Genomic DNA, 16543 nt, shown 5'->3' with positions numbered 1-16543 from the left:
GTCCGTATAAACACCTGGACACTATTCGTGCTTCCGGTGAAGCCGTCCATTGCCTTCGCGCGGGCGGGGGTCTAAGCGGTTTGAGCATAGAAAGACGGAACGTTGGGGAAGGAATTGTTTACCCCCGCCGGCGTATGCTGCTGAGTGAGGATGCGTCGAAAATCGCGCGGCCAACAACTGGCGGCACTAGATAGACAAGCAATGGTACTATGTTTACAAAATTCGTTCGTGATGATACGTAATATATCGTTGGGATCGTCTTCCCTCTTCTCCTCCTCACTCTTCCCAAATCATTTTCTCCTAAATTAACGCGATATGATAGCAGACCTAGAGGGGGACCGTCCCCTTCAGGCGGAAGTCGCGACTGCTCGCGCCGATCGAGAACGTGATCTTGCCAGAGGGCTTCCTCCATCCCTTCGCATCCACGTCCCACACGCTCAGGTCGTAGCGCGACAGCGTGATCTTCCCCTGTGCGCTGCCGTGTGCGGGGACCTTGATGTCCTCGAACCCACGAAGGACGTTGGGCGGCTCGCCCGCGCTGCTCGGGAAGTGGAGGTAGAGCTGCGCGATCTCGGTACCTGCGACAGCGCCGGTGTTCTTGACCGTGAAGGTGACCTCGAACGCGGGCCTGTGCAGCCAGAGCGCGGTGACAGCACCCTCGTCGGCGGGAGAGGGCTTGCCTGCGGCCCAAGCGGCCTCAAGGTCAGCGGACGTGCTGTCCGCGTGGGTGATCGGCGAGATGTGCAGACTGGCATACGAGAAGGTGGTGTACGAGAGACCGAAGCCGAACTCGAAGCGTGGCTGAATGTTGTTCTGTGAAGATTATGTTAGCATGCAGTCAACAGTAAAGCCCAAAGCACGACGTACGGCATCGAAGTGGCGGTAGTCGATGTTCAGGCCCTCGGTGTAGTCGATGCGCAGGATGTCGTCGACCTCGCCGCCAGTGATGAGTTGCGCGCTGTAGTCGGCAGGGTCCTTCGCGATGGTGTACGGGAGACGTCCTGAGGGGTTGACGTCGCCGTAAAGGACATCGGTGATCGAGTTGCCGGCTTCCTGTCCAGAAACACCAGCCCAGACGACCGCGGTGATGTTCGGGTTTTCAATCCAGGGCTCGATGATCGCGGGGCCGACGGAGTGCACCACGACGATGGTGTTTCTGTTGACCTCCGCGACGGCGGCGATGAGCTCGTCGGCATTTTGCCACAACGTGAGGTTCTTGCGGTCACCCTCGTTCCCGTCGACAGTAAGGAAGCCCTCGCCAGAGTCTGCGTTGACGAAGACGAGCGCGACCTCCTGGTCGAGCGCAGTGGCCTGCGCGCCGGCGAGGTCCCAGTTGTTGAGGAACCACGAGACCTGCGAGCCGGATGAATCCTTGCGGACGCGGGCCTGGATGGCCTCAAGCGGCGAGATAAGGTACGGGAACGCCGTCATGCCGGAACCCCAGCCCACAGCGAGGATGCCGTCGTCGCCACCAGCGTAGGTGTATCCGTTCGGGCCACGAGAGCTCGGGCCAGCGTCGTTGCCTGTAGGTGGAAGCGGTGTTAGCGAGAAGGATGTCAAGATGCAGAACAGAGCATACCGATGAGGGCGACACTGCGGGGCTTCTTGAGCGGGAGAGCAGAACCGGTGTTCTTGAGCAGCACGCTACCCGCAGCACCGATCTCGCGGACGATCTTGTAGTGGTCGGCCTGGACATCGACGTGGCCATTCGTCGCCGGGTCGTTGGGGAAGAACGCGTTGAAGCTGACTGTGTGCAGGAGTCAGCGCGTGGCATAGGATGGACTGAGAAAGGCCGCACCTTCAGGATAGTCCTTATCCTGGTCCAGGAGGTACCACGACGCGACAATGCGTTCCGCCATGTCGTTGATGCGTGACTCCGCGATCGTGCCGTTCTCCACGAACGCGGTGAGGTTCGCGCCCCACCACGAGCCCGAGGATGCGTCGCCCAACACGATCTCACCCGGCATAGACATCTGAGGCATACAGTGAGACCATGGCACACGAAATAGAGTCGGAAGAGAGACGCACATCCATGCCAGCGACCGCACTCATGGTCGAGTGGTGTCCTCCCCAATCGGTCATGACGTAGCCCTGGAAGCCGGCTTGCTTCTTGAGGAGTTCGTTGAGAGTGTAGTCGTTCTCGCAGGCATATGTGTCGTTAATCAGGTCTGCCAGTCAGTGTTAGTAAGCACGGTAAGCGCAGAGTTAGATTGGTGGACGCACTGTAACTGCACATGACACTAGCGACACCCGCTTGCACTGAGCGCAAGAAGGGATGGAAGTAGATCTCGTGCTCGGTACGATCGTCAACGTTCGAGGACTCTTGCATACGGAAATGTTCCTGTTCGCTACACCGCAGATCGCAATATGTCAGCGTAAAATCTCGCACGGAAAGGCCATGGACGTACTTGTTGATGTAGTGCTTCGCGCATGCTTGCACGCCACCCTCCTGCATACCAAGGATGGTTTCGTACGCAGCCTCGCCTGACAGGAATGGGTCCGCGCCGAAACCCTCCCAGTTACGCCCGCCCTGCGCGATGCGGCCCATGTTCATCATCGGGCCAAGGGCAACCTCCACGCCCTTACCCTTGAACTCCTGGCCGATCGCGAGCCCACGGGCGCGGATGAGAGCACGCTGCCAAGTGGATGCGGCGGAAAGTCCGGTGGGGAACACGGTCACGAAGTCGGTACCGCGAACACCGAGAGGCGCGTCCTGGAGACACAGACCGGGCCAGTCTGCGACGGCGGGGATGTTGCCGACACAGAGACCATTCCCATAACCGGTACCGGTGGTGGTCGCGACCTTCTGCTCGAGCGACCAGCCGGAGATCAGCTTCTTCGCACGGGCGTGTGCACTTTTCCAGGCTGGCGCAAAGTCGGGGATGAGGCGCGAGCCAGGCGGGGGAGGCGACTTGGGGGAAGTCGAGGGGAATACGCCCGGGATCGGGGACGCCGAGGGCACGGGGAAGGAGCTGAACGGGTATTTGGAGATGGGTATCGTGAGGTGGGCTGATGAGACGTAATTAGTGAAGAACATTAATGCTGACAACAGAGCACTCACTAGACTCAAGAGGAGGTCCCGTCGTAGCAGTGGACGCCGAAGAAGCGGCGGACACAGATGCAGAGACCGACACGGAGGCGGTTCCGGAAGAGACCGCGCTCGATGTAGAAGCGACGGAACTCTCCGAGAGGATGGTGGAGACCGATGCGGACGCGGTGCTCGTGACCCCGCTAGAGATAGCAGAGGAGGCAGACGCGGATGCAGAGGACGCAACGCTCGTCAGGACTGAGGATACGGCCGACGACGCAGCCGCCGCCGACGAGATTTCGCTGGATGATTGAGCATCAGCGATGGCGGCGAGGAGAAGGGCGCAGAGGGCGGAGAGGCGAGCGTTGAGGACAACCATGGCAGCGTCGACGAGCGGGGAAGGACTGCTCGGGGAAAGCTCGGAGGATGATCCATGGGTTTATATACTGCGCTCAAGCTCTCTCCAGCTTGCGCGCACCGACAGAGTCAGACAGAGCCTAGTGAAGGGATGGAAAGGGATGAAGCGGGACAGACAGCACTCTAGAGCTCTGGACCCCAGGCTCTCGTTACGGGCGCCCTGGCACGAGTGCACTCTTCCATCCCGCCTCATCCATTTCGAGTGCGCGCCCCCGCCGGCGGCACAAACCGCCGGCCCCTGTCCGTCTGTCGGCTAGCCGATCTGTCCTCTTGACCTCCCTCTCCCCTGGCCAGATGTGAAAAGATGCGCAAGTAGTCTGCGGCAGCCGCGATCCTCGCCGGGCGTCTGCGCAACTACATATGAAGCCGATGTCGTCCTCTGCGCCAGTCATCATGGCAGTGGCATGACCGCCCTTTTGAACGCCGATCAGCGCACCACCCCAGGCCGGGGAAATAGATCGGGGCCCCGTGGGGTCACGGTGCGAGTTGGTGTTTGTTTACCCTTGTCGCGACATACGGCGCCGGCGGCCCGGGCCAGCCCAGCACCTGAAATTGACATTCTGACTCGGGGGGACGGCCGAAGCCCACGTTCGCTGGTCGCTCGGAGTGCTGGACCCGCCGCCCACATCGAACGCTGCAATGCTATAGAGCTCGGCCGGCCGCACAATGAACAGAGAAGTTCTGCGGATTCCCAGAACCGCCAGAGTTGGTGCTGGGATTCCGCAGAACCTTAGGGACTATCCCTTGAAGGAGGCCTCATCCACAGGCCCCTACGCCCGGGGGTTGCGCGCCGCTGACGTACATCCGGCGATCACTGACGTAGCCGTCGTTCGTAAGGCAAGAATGGTATTTCTCTGACTCACCGCACTATATCCGACCGTCCTGCTAACGCGGATGTTTTCCGCCGGTCGAGGTCACCCCGAGTGTTACCATGCAGTCAGAGAACGGGATCTGTTGAGGGGTTAGGATGTAATCACGATGAATGAAGGAGGTATACGTAGGCCACCTCACCGGTGATGTTAACTTGTTCTGTGCGTCATCAGGGCGGCTATACGCCAGCACAGAGATGGCCTCTGGACACGCCCGGCATAGGCATAGGCGCACGGATATATATTGTGTACGGTATGGATAGTACACGTGCGGGAACCTGACAGTGATCAGCCTCGTAACTGCACTGAGCACAAAACACGTACCTATCGGATCCCTTGTCAAGCGATCCTCGCTAACCTCGTCGCGCACATGTCTAGTACGCCGAGGCCGTCCTCTCCCAGACGGCCCTCCAGATTCGAGACATTGACGTCGTCGAAGCAGGGGTCATTCCGCAGAAGCGCCTCCGCCGGTTTGATGATGATGACGAGGCTCTCCGCTAGTTGCACGTCGTTCGAGAATCGAACGGAGGATCGTTGGAGCGTTGGCGGTAGGAAAGCAGGCATGTGCAGCAGGACGCTCATAGGGCGACACGTATTTATAGCGTCGCGGCACCCGTCCGCCCCTCTGTCCTGGGTCTGCGGATCAAGACGGGCCGCGTCATCCACAGCGCTCCTGGCAAGCCGCAGCACTAAGAAAGAAAAGACGAGGCCCTATACAGAGCCACAGATTGAGCTCCCGATTCAATGCGTTGAGAAACAACGAGCACCCACGATGAGCGACGAGAACACCCCGATGCAGGCATCGAAGCCGATAGCGGGGCTGCAGATGAGGGTGATCCCCACGGCAAAGGACGCTGTGGAATAGATGGCGGCGGATTGCACGATGGCCTCGACTACTTTCCGGAATAGCTGGAGCCGCGCTGATAACGACGTATATTGATTGATGTTGCGCAACACGTGCCGCATAATGAGAGCTGTTGCAGAAGCGATGCATATTAGACAGCACAATGCAACTTCAGACGAATTGTGTGCCGACGAGGCGGACGACGTACCGGAGCAGACCGCGTTGCAGAGGAATGAGAAGAGGAAAAATGAGAGAGGGATGAATGCAAAGCCCGGCCCCGGAGCCAATGCGAGATAACCGCACACTGAAGGCGTACCAACGACAGAATAACATCGTCAGTATGCTGATATAGGCGTTGGAAACGACGCGTACTACTCACAGAGGTTAAGAAGAAACAACATCGCGGGAAAACCGACGGCCTTGCGGCTGCGATTGCATACGAGGAAAAGCCTGTATATCTGTGGGGAAGGTTCATTTGTATAATTACTGTGGAATGTAGCGGCCAGAGACGTTCTCACCATGAAAGAATCGCCAATCAAGGTTTGCGTGACGTAGATGCCCAACCTGATATACCACAGAGGCGAAACGAAAGTAAAGCCTGTCAACACATCGTAAACAGACTCTATAGTTCCCGCGCTTGTAACAAAGCCGAATAGTGTTAGCTTCAAGCTCAGTGCGAGATGCTACGATATGAGAGGTTCAGTTCACTGATACTACGGTCGTAGAGTTGACGTACCGCAAGCGCTAGTCCGAACATAGTCGTGCTCGCGCCCAGGAGGACCCACGCTCGTATCGAGCGCCTCCGTGAGGCAATCGTAGTTGATAAGGACGATGCCCCCATCGTATAGGTTACCGTGAACGCGCCGAAGAGCAGCGTCTCGAGAAAGAGTGCAATGATGTACGCGGTCAGCTCGTGATGCATTTGAGTGAGCTGTCAGTGTGATGAGTTGGAAGTGGTAGCGGTCAGCTCTACGTATGGCTCCAACACAGATATGACGTACCGTTCTGTTTGTATCTTCATCTTGAACTAAGGACATGGCGATATGAAGGAAGGGGCGCATGACAGGAGTCCCACCGCCAGACATGTTATATGGACGAGAACAATCTTTCATCGCCATCGACAAACCTGTGACTGGTGGGAGAAAGATACAACGACAGCGGAGTCACATAAGGCAGCCGTCATCCACTGCCGCCTCACATGGGGCAAACGAGCTGCTGTAGAACTAGGATGAACATCTGGAAACCGGCCTTCAGAGCGTCAGACTGGGGTGCTCAATGCACACTTCTCTATGTTCAGCCATGCACTGCACTGCAGCAGTCAACAAGCCAGTATTCGAGGACGCGTATATGATGCAGACGCGCACTTCAGCATTCTAACTGGACTCCAACTTGTGGGACTTGCGCGCTCCGATCGGAGACCTGCGGATGGTTGCAAGACTCACAGAATGTCGGCTTCAGCTCGGGAATGTCTTACAGGGATAGGTTAGTGTACACGAATGAGCTTGTGCCGAGCTGAGGTTGCAGTGGAATATTAAGCAGTGAAGGGTGGTGTAGGAAGAGAACAAACTGGGAGTCGCTCGAGTTCCTGGAATCGCTGAACTCTAATTCAGACTCCGCCCAGGGAACTCCGCTGGTTCACCGGGCACAAGCGGACTTACGACAGATCAAAGTCCGATGACCAAATCTATGCAGGTGAGCATAAACACGTCGTAGAATCAGTAAGCAGCTGGCTTGACGTCGATTGATCGACAAGCCCGAAAACTAGTCGCGTTTACAAAAGCCACTCTATGATATTTCAATCATACTCATGAGTACTACTGGCCGTCAATCCCTTTTATCCTAGTTCAAACACCTCCCTCAAAGTGGAACCGTCCCCTTCAGGCGGAAGTCTCGACTGCTGGCACCGATCGAGAACGTGAACACGCCCGAAGGCTTCCTCCAGCCCTTCGCGTCCACGTCCCACACGCTCAAATCATAGCGCGAGAGCGTGATCTTGCCCTGCGCGCTCCCGTGCGCGGGAACCTGGATATCCTCGAATCCTCGAAGAACGCTCGGCGGCTCGCCCGCGCTGCTCGGGAAATGCAAGTAGAGCTGCGCGATTTCGGTGCCTGCGACAGCGCCGGTGTTCTTGACGGTGAAGGTCACCTCGAACGCGGGACGGTGCAGCCAGAGTGCGGTGACGGCACCCTCGTCGGCGGGAGAGGCCTTGCCTGAGGCCCAGGCGGACTCGAGCGCGGCGGACGTGCTGTCCGCGTGGGTGATCGGCGAGATGTGCAACCCGGCGTACGAGAAGGTAGTGTAGGAGAGCCCGAAGCCGAACTCGAAGCGCGGGACAATGTTGTTCTGTGAAGCTATGTGAGTACCTTGTCTGATGAGGGGCCCAAAATGAGACGTACAGCGTCGAAGTGGCGGTAGTCGATGTTCAGGCCCTCGGTATAGTCGATGCGCAGGATGTCATCTCCAGTGCCACCAGTGATGAGCTGTGCGCTGTAGTCGGCAGGGTCTTTCGCGATGGTATACGGAAGGCGGCCGGAGGGGTTGACGTCGCCGTAAAGGACATCGGTGATCGAGTTGCCGGCCTCCTGCCCGGGCAGACCGGCCCACACGACTGCAGTGATGTTCGGGTTCTCGATCCAGGACTCGATGATCGCGGGGCCGACGGAGTGCGCGACGACAACCGTATTCCGGTTCACCGACGCGACCGCTTCGATGAGGGCCTCAGCGTTATCCCAGAGAGTAAGGTTCTTGCGGTCGCCCTCGTTTCCGTCGACTGTGATGTAGCCCTCGCCAGCGTCCGCGTTGACAAAGACCAGCGCGACGTCTTGATCGAGCGCGGTAGCCTGGGCGCCAGCGAGGTCCCAGTTGTTGAGGAACCAGGAGACTTGCGAGCCGGACGAGTCCTTGCGGGCGCGAGCCTGGATAGCCTCGAGTGGCGAGATGAGGTAGGGAAACTGCGCGGAGCCAGAGCCCCAGCCCATCGCGAGGATGCCGTCGTCGCCGCCGCGGTCGGTGAAGCCGTTGGGACCACGCGAGCTCGGGCCAGCGTCGTTACCTATACGGGGGCATAACTTCAGCGAGACACCTTCGATTCAGTCAAGGAAAAGGCGTACCGATGAGCGCAATGCTGCGCGGCTTCTTGAGCGGGAGCGCGGAGTCTGTGTTCTTGAGTAGAATGCTACCAGCCGCACCAATCTCACGGACGATCTTATAGTGATCGGCTTGCACATCGATGTGGGCGTTGGTCGCGGGGTCGTTCATGAAGAACGCGTTGAAGCTCACTACAGCTTCTCTGAGCATTTGTCGCGAAGTTTAGCGTTGATAGACGCACCTTCAGGGTAGTTCTGATCCTGGTCAAGGAGATACCACGACGCAAGAATGCGCTCCGCCATGTCATCCACGCGGGACTCAGCGATCGTGCCGTTCTGCACGAACGCAGTCAGGTTCGCGCCCCACCACGTGGTTCCAGAGAGGGACGTGATGTCTCCAGGCATGGACATCTGCGGCGAAAGATGAGCTTACGGCGCATTGATGCAGATTTCAGCGAGATACTTACGTCCAAGCCTGCGACTGCGGCGAGGGTAGAGTGATGTGCGCCCCAGTCAGACATGACATAGCCTTGGAAGCCGGCCTGCTTTTTCAGGAGCTCGTTCAGCGTGTAGTCGTTCTCGCACGCGTAAGTGTCGTTGATGAGGTCTGTTAAACAGTGTCAGTGAACCTGGTAAGCGCAGACTTCGATCGGTCGACGCACTGTAGCTGCACATGACACTGGCAACGCCGGCCTGCACCGAACGCAGGAAGGGATGGAAGTAAATCTCGTGCTCTGTACGGTCGTCAACGTTGGACGACTCCTGCGTACGGAAGTGCTCCTGCTCGCTACACAACGAAACGTCAGTGCATATACGTCAACAAGAGTATAAGACGTACTTGTTAATGTAGTGCTTCGCGCACGCTTGCACACCACCCGCCTGCAGTCCGAGGATGGTCTCATAAGCGGCCTCGCCAGATAGGAACGGATCTGCGCCAAAGCCCTCCCAGTTACGCCCGCCCTGAGCGATCCGACCCATGTTCATCATCGGGCCGAGCGCAACGTGCGCGCCCTTGCCCTTGAATTCCTGTCCCATCGCGAGACCGCGAGCACGAATGAGAGCGCGCTGCCATGTGGCAGCAGCTGACAGGCCAGTGGGGAACGCGGTCACGAAGTCGGTATCGCGCACACCGAGAGGCGAGTCCTCGAGGCAGAGGCCGGGCCAGTCTGCGACGGCTGGAATGTTGCCGACACAGCGGCCGCCCATCCAGCCTACGCCGGTCGTGGTCGCGACCTTCTGCTCGAGCGACCACCCAGAAATAAGCTTCTTGGCGCGCGCATGTGCAGCCTTCCAGACTGGGCCGAAGTCGGGAATCAAACTCGACCCCGGAGGGGGAGGAGACTTGGGCGAGGTGGACGGGAAGACGCCGGGTATCGGGGATGCCGAAGGTACCGAGAAGGAGGTAAAGGGGTATTTGGAGAGGGGTATCGTGAGGTGCGCTGAAGACAAACAGAGTTAGTGCGATGTTACACACGCGAGGCACCATATTTAGACTAAGCGCACACCCCCGAGCGCAGATGAGAAAATCACGCGCGCCCACAAGGGCAAACGTGTGCAACATGGAAATTGCTCCGCGCCATATATGCGCCATTCAAATGGTAGAGAATTTTCAAGTTTACTCACTGGATTCAAGAGGAGGGCCCGTGGCAGCAGTAGACGCCGAGGCAGGGGTGGACGCAGATGCGGAGGCGGGGTCGGAGGAGACTGCAGAAGAGACCGCGCTCGACGCCGAGGCGACAGACGTCTCGGAGATGACGGTGTAAGCCGACGCCGAAGCAGTGCTCACTCCGCTGGGGATGGCAGAGGATACAGACGCGGGTGCGGAGGATGCAACACTGGTCAGCACGGAGGACACGGCCTCACTTGAAGATGCCACAACAGAGGACGCCGACACAGCTGAGGAAATCTCACTGGCGGACTGGGCATCAGCTATGGCAGAGAGGAGGAGGGCGCAGAGAGCGGAGAGGCGAGCGTTGAGGACGACCATGGCAGCGTCGAGGAGCGGGGAAAGAGGGCTCGGGAAAAACTCGGAAGATTATCCATGGGTTTATATACCGCGTTGCAGTCGCCAGAAGCGCGAGTTGCGCGGCGTGCGAGGCCTGTGAGGGGGGAAACACGGAGAGAGGATGAAGCGGAAGCGGGGCAGCACGCGTTCTGCTCTGGAACGCAGCTCTCGTTATGAGCGCCTATGCGTACACTCTTCCATCTCGCTCGATCCCTTTTTCCTGGGTTTCGAGTGGGCTGTGCCGCCGGCAGCACACAAAGCGGCCCGCCACAGCTCGCCTATCGGCCTTTTAATCTGTCCTCTGACCGTACCGTCTCTTTGCCAAGTTCAAAGCTGGCCTGCGACAGCCACGATCCTCGCGGTAACTTCTGCGCAAGTACGTATGATGCTTGGAGCTTTACCTCAGATGTCCGGTGAGTTTGAGACGCCTAACAGAATATATCTTTTGAGTTGCCTGTCCGAAACATTTGCGGAGAGATACTCACCGTGGGGGAGAGGTCCGGGAAAAGGGCTCACGTTGATAAATTTGACCCCGGTCGAAATCAACATGTCTGAACATCCGCCGGCTTCGACGTCTGCGGCGTGCGCTCAGTCAGCTCAACGGCCGCGACAGGACCGTGTTGGTGAACTCCGATCGGCGCATCACTGGTTAACCCCAGACCGGGGAAATACATCGGGGCCCCGTGCGGGGCCAGCGTCCATCCGGGCCCTTCTCCGCAGAAGATCGCCGCAGGTCACGATGGGCATTGATGTTTATTTACCCTTGTCGCGACGTAAGGGCTCGGACCGAGCCTCTATGACGTCCGAAAGTGACGATCGGCAAGACGGCCAAAACTCCCGTTGGCTTGCCTTGCTTGACAACTTATACTACAAAGGTGCGAGTTTCGTTACTAGCCTGGATTCGGGAGCTCACGCAAAGACTTACTGGTGAATTTGACGGTCTTCGTAGGGAGGGTTAGGATGTGTCGCAATGACAAGTCGCATCTGTCACCTGGGAATAGACTCAACGCCGACCGCACATTGCCTTCTGCGCGCAGGTAGCCTCCTCCTTCGCTCATGCACGTCATGCCGTCACGCCGCATATAGACACAGGGCAGCTACCATTTCTGTATCAGACGAGTTTCCCAGTCGTCACTGTCCCGCGCACATAGCCACTGCGCGCACCGACGGCACTTCTGGTCGTTTGATACACTTAAAACGTCAGAAGTTCGCAAGGCGGGAGGAAAGGATAGATGATTCAGACCTGGAACCGCCGTCCGTGCAGAATTCACAGTAGGGCAACTGAGTCTGTGATGAAGGCTTGTCGCCGGGCCCTCATATCGCCGGCCTGTCGAAGGAGCGTATTTCACTGTACACGTTCATTCTCTAGCGGTGCTCCATCGGCGAGGAGCACACCTGCTCGAGTTGTAGTCCAGGATGTCGATGATGCGCGAAGAGAAGAAACACGCAGATATTCGGAGTCGGCCTGCTCGTGTGCCGCCGCCAGGCGTGGGAAGCGCTTAAGTAACGCCACATTAAGCGCTCCATCTCTGAATTCAAACCTATTCAAACTCGCGAACATACCCCTACTTAGTACTTAGGCCTAGGTATACCAAGAAACTCCGTGCTTCGTAGGATGATATCAACACGCCTATACAGAATGATCGTTCGTGGTCCATACGAGTGAAATATCGTTTACTTCGTGCCCCCCATTACTCACTCGTCCTGAAACCTTCTCTCCTGGACCATAGCAAACCCTGCGTCGACCTCAAAGCGGCACGGTGCCGTTCAGACGGAAGTCGCGACTGCTCGCCCCAATCGAGAACGTGAACTCGCCCGCGGGCTTCTTCCACCCCTTCGCATCCGCGTCCCAAACGCTAAGGTCGTAGCGAGAAAGCGTGATCTTGCCCTGAGCGCTGCTGTGAGCGGGTACTTGAATATCCTGGAACCCGCGGAGAACGTTGGGCGGCTCGCCGGCGGAGCTGGGGAAGTGCAGGTAGAGCTGCGCGATCTCGGTGCCTGCGACGGAGCCGGTGTTCTTCACGGTGAAGGTGACTTCGAACGCGGGGCGGTGCAGCCACAGCGCGGCGACGGCGCCCTCGTCGGCGGGTGAAGCCTTGCCCGCGGCCCAAGCAGCTTCGAGCATGGCGGACGTGTGGTCCGCGTGGGTGATTGGCGTAACGTGGAGCCCAGAGTACGAGAAAGTTGTGTACGAGAGGCCAAAGCCAAACTCGAAACGCGGAGCGATGTTGTTCTATGAAGCTGCGTCAGTATGCACTCGGCAACAAAGCGGGAACGAGAACGTACGGCGTCGAAGTGGCGGTAGTCGATGTTGAGGCCCTCGGTGTAGTCGATCCGCAGGATATCGTCGTCGGCGCCGCCAGTAACGAGCTGCGCGCTGTAATCCTCCGGACGCTTTGCGATGGTGTACGGGAGACGGCCAAAGGGGTTGACGTCGCCGTAGAGGACATCAGTGATCGAGTTGCCGGCCTCCTGCCCTGGAAGGCCAGCCCAAACGACGGCAGTGATGTTCGGGTTTTCAATCCAGGGCTCGATGATCGCGGGGCCAACGGAGTGCGCGACAACGATTGTGTTCTTGTTTACAGTCGCGACCGCGGCGATGAGTTCATCGGCATTCCCCCAGAGCGTGAGGTTCTTGCGGTCGCCCTCGTTGCCGTCGACGGTGAGGAAGCCTTCGCCGGAGTCCGCGTTCACGAAGACGAGCGCGACCTCCTGGTCCAGTGCGGTCGCCTGCGCGCCTTCAAGGTCCCAGTTGTTGAGGAACCACGAGACCTGAGACCCGGATGAGTCCCTGCGGACGCGAGCCTGGATAGCCTCGAGCGGCGAGACGAGGTACGAGAACGAGGTCATGCCGGAGCCCCAGCCCACAGCGAGAATGCCGTCGACACCAGCGGCGTACATGTATCCGTTCGGGCCGCGGGAGCTCGGGCCAGCGTCGTTGCCTGCACGTGCGAGTGCTGTTAGCGAAAACTTGAATCTGTGGATGTAGGGCATAGCATACCAATGAGGGCAACACTGCGTGGCTTCTTGAGCGGGAGCGCCGAGTCGGTATTCTTGAGTAGAACGGCGCCAGCAGCACCGATCTCACGCACGATCTTGTAGTGGTCGGCTTGCACGTTGATGTGGGCGTTCGTCGCCGAGTCGTTCGGGAAGAACGCATTGAAGCTCACTGTGCGGAGGTCAGCGCATGCACTGAGATTAAAGAACAAATGCCGCACCTTCGGGATAGTTCTGGTCCTGATCGAGGAGGTACCACGACGCGACGATGCGCTCAGCCATATCGTCCACGCGGGACTCCGCAATCGTGCCGTTCTGTACGAACGCGGTGAGGTTGGCGCCGAACCACGAGGTCCCGTCGCCGAACTCGATGTCACCGGGCATAGACATCTGAAAAAAGAGTTGAGACAACAGAACATGAGATAGAGTCGACGGAAACACTTACATCCATGCCCGCGACCGCCGCAAGCGTAGAGTGGTGCCCACCCCAATCGGACATGACGTACCCCTGGAAGCCAGCCTGGTTCTTCAGGAGCTCGTTGAGCGTGTAGTCATTTTCGCAGGCGTAGGTGTCGTTGATCAGATCTATAAATGATCGTTAGCAAGCTGTCAATGCGCGGACTCCGATCAGGATAACCCACTGTAACTGCACAAGACGCTGGCGACGCCGGCCTGCACCGATCGCAGAAAGGGGTGGAAGTAAATCTCATGTTGGGTACGGTCGTCGACGTTGGAGGACGACTGCATGCGGAAATGTTCCTGCTCGCTACGCCGCAGATTACGAAGTGTCAGCAGGAAATCTCGAACGTCGAGTGTATGGACGTACTTGTCGATGTAATGCTTCGCGCATGCTTGTACACCACCCGCCTGTAGTCCGAGAATGGTCTCATAAGCGGCCTCGCCAGACAGGAATGGGTCTGCGCCGAAGCCCTCCCAGTTACGCCCACCCTGGGCGATGCGGCCCATATTCATCATAGGGCCGAGCGCGACGTGCACACCCTTGCCCTTGAACTCCTGACCCATCGCGAGGCCACGGGCACGGATGAGGGAACGCTGCCAAGTGGTTGCCGCTGAGAGACCAGTGGGGAACACGGTCACAAAGTCGGTCCCACGCACGCCGAGAGGCGAGTCCTCGAGGCAGAGACCGGGCCAGTCTGCAATGGCGGGGATGTTGCCTACGCAGCGCCCGTTCATATTACCGACACCCGTCGTGGTTGCGACCTTCTGCTCGAGCGACCAGCCAGAGATCAGCTTCTTGGCGCGGGCGTGTGCGGCCTTCCAGACGGGGCCGAAGTCTGGGATAAGACTCGAGCCTGGAGGGGGCGGTGACTTGGGCGAGGTCGAGGGGAATACACCGGGTATCGGGGATGCCGAGGGCACCGGGAAGGAGGTGAACGGGTATTTGGAGATGGGTATCGTGTAGTGAGCTTGAGACGTGTACTCAGTGTAGGACAGATGTATCGACAGCAGAACACTCACTGGACTCGAGTGGAGGACCTGTCGCAGCGGTGGATGCCGAGGGAGCGGCAGACACAGAAACGGAGGCTGGGGCCGAGTCGACGCTCGATACGATGGAGCTCCAAGAACGGCTGGTCGATACTGATCCGACCGCGATGTTCGTCTGCCCGCTGGAGATAGCAGAAGAGGCAGACGCGGGTGCGGAGGACGCGACACTGGTGAAGACGGAGGACACGCCCTCGCTTGCAGATGCAGCGGCCGACGATGCAGCCACCGCCGAGGAGACTTTGCTGGACGATTGTGCATCAACGATGGCGGCAAGGAGGAGGGCGCAGAGGGCAGAGAGGCGAACGCTGAGGACGACCATAGCAGCTTTGACGAGCGGTGAAGGAGTGCTCGGGGAAATTTCGGAGGCTGGCCCATGACTTTATATACCACACCGAGGTGGAGAGAGGCACGAGTTGCGCGCTGAGCACGGGAGAGGGAGGGTCAGAGACGAAGAAAGCGACGCAAGGCAACAATCATTCTGCTCTGGAATGCGAGAGCGTTGTGTGCTCTCACGAGTGCACTGTAATATCCCTTTTTCCTGCACTTGGAGTACCCGTCGGCCTCATGATCCGTCCTCTTGACCTTTCGAAGCGCAAGACTAGTCTGCGGCAGCCGGCGAGGAGGCTTCTGCGCAACAACATATGAAGCTAGCGTTGATTTCTGTGCTCAGTCAGCGCAATGGGAGAGAGATGGGCGACTGAGTAAATACCGACCGGCACATCACCACAGACCGGAGAAATACATCGGGCCCACGGGGCCTGCGCAGATCTCCGCAGAAGGGTAGTCACGATAGAGGTTGTGGTTTGTTTACCCTTGTCGCAACATACGAGTTCGGACCGGGCATCTATCGGTATGACATCCGAAAGTGACATTTGGTGGGGCGACCGTTCCCTCGCACGCGGCCTGCTTTGCCGGCAAAGCTCTGAGTATCGTTACCAGCCTGAATTTGGGGGTTGTGTGGGGACGTTACCTATACATCTGGTGTCTGGTGGCTTTCGCAAGGAGAGGTGAGTCATGTCGCATATCATATGGGACTGGCTCAATGCCGGCCGCGCATTGCCTTCTACACCCCGGCAGCCTTCTGCCCTCCTCATGCACAGACTTATGTTTTTAAGTATCACTTAGCTTCTGCTTGTCTGGGTATCACTGTATCAGTGCGCCTTGCATAAGTAGATCGAATCGACTCACCGTCACACGGCCACGCTGCATTATACACGTGGCGGCTATTGGTTGCGTATTGGATGTGTTGGTCCGCGCAGTCTCCCCACGCGCGCCATAAGCTCTCCTGACTGTTTGATACGCAAACGAAAGTCAGAATGTCGCACAGCGAGAGGAAATAGTTTGATATAGTCGGTGAACAGGTGTCGTACGTCGTGATCGTTCTCAACGAGACGGAGTACATAAGCGCCTGTCAGGGCGTCTTCGCAAAGATTGAGGCGGAGTTGCGGAGTACTCGATTAGAGTTTCTGAGGTCTCGCGATCGACGCTGGAAGTGCATCTTCTCTTCGTTCATCTCACCCTCCTACACAACACTTGTCACTCGAGTTTCTTGACGCAGACTTCGCTCCAGAACTACGGCTTTTGTCGATGCACTTTGGGTCTTGTGAAGTGCAAAGCAGTGCAGCGCGCGATAGTTGCAGGTTAGACCTGAAGCCTGAAGCGTGAACGGCGCTGTCGCATGGACTTGTGCGTGGATCTTGCCTGGTCACGCACTGTGGACTGCTGTACATGTCTGGACAAACATCTTCTCTCTGTATGTGCACCCTGAACAAGAGATGGTAGAGGTCAACG

General features: G+C 58.2%; 4 protein-coding genes across 4 annotated transcripts; all 4 read right to left on the bottom strand.

The window, feature by feature from the left end:
• Nucleotides 1–162: 162 nt before the first annotated feature.
• On the bottom strand, nt 163–3407 carry TRAVEDRAFT_65850 (uncharacterized protein; the record flags this gene model as incomplete). Its single annotated transcript, XM_008042656.1, has 8 exons — nt 163–813; nt 868–1523; nt 1580–1747; nt 1799–1973; nt 2029–2168; nt 2224–2348; nt 2409–3009; nt 3062–3407. The coding sequence occupies 8 exons, from the start codon at nt 3405–3407 to the stop codon at nt 328–330; spliced, it is 2697 nt and encodes an 898-aa protein (XP_008040847.1). The 3' UTR covers nt 163–327.
• A 1246-nt stretch (nt 3408–4653) lies between these two features.
• On the bottom strand, nt 4654–6195 carry TRAVEDRAFT_49762 (uncharacterized protein; the record flags this gene model as incomplete). The annotated part of the gene is made up of 7 exons (XM_008042149.1): nt 4654–5025; nt 5086–5288; nt 5367–5462; nt 5538–5616; nt 5677–5841; nt 5895–6089; nt 6160–6195. 7 exons carry the CDS (start codon nt 6193–6195, stop codon nt 4654–4656), a joined length of 1146 nt encoding a protein of 381 aa, XP_008040340.1.
• A 784-nt stretch (nt 6196–6979) lies between these two features.
• Nucleotides 6980–10231, bottom strand: TRAVEDRAFT_170943 (uncharacterized protein; the record flags this gene model as incomplete). Its single annotated transcript, XM_008042655.1, has 8 exons — nt 6980–7501; nt 7555–8210; nt 8269–8436; nt 8487–8655; nt 8712–8851; nt 8907–9031; nt 9083–9683; nt 9868–10231. 8 exons carry the CDS (start codon nt 10229–10231, stop codon nt 7016–7018), a joined length of 2709 nt encoding a protein of 902 aa, XP_008040846.1. The 3' UTR covers nt 6980–7015.
• Nucleotides 10232–11996: 1765 nt separating this feature from the next.
• Nucleotides 11997–15071, bottom strand: TRAVEDRAFT_49760 (beta-glucosidase; the record flags this gene model as incomplete). Its single annotated transcript, XM_008042148.1, has 8 exons — nt 11997–12482; nt 12536–13191; nt 13251–13418; nt 13468–13636; nt 13692–13831; nt 13888–14012; nt 14073–14673; nt 14726–15071. The coding sequence occupies 8 exons, from the start codon at nt 15069–15071 to the stop codon at nt 11997–11999; spliced, it is 2691 nt and encodes an 896-aa protein (XP_008040339.1).
• Between the last annotated feature and the right edge of the window lie 1472 nt (nt 15072–16543).

The sequence above is a fragment of the Trametes versicolor genome (genome assembly GCF_000271585.1).
Source record: "Trametes versicolor FP-101664 SS1 unplaced genomic scaffold TRAVEscaffold_8, whole genome shotgun sequence".
Taxonomy (NCBI): Eukaryota; Fungi; Basidiomycota; class Agaricomycetes; order Polyporales; family Polyporaceae; genus Trametes; species Trametes versicolor.
Note: the sequence above shows the minus strand (reverse complement) of the source record. Positions and strands in the feature narration are given on the sequence as shown.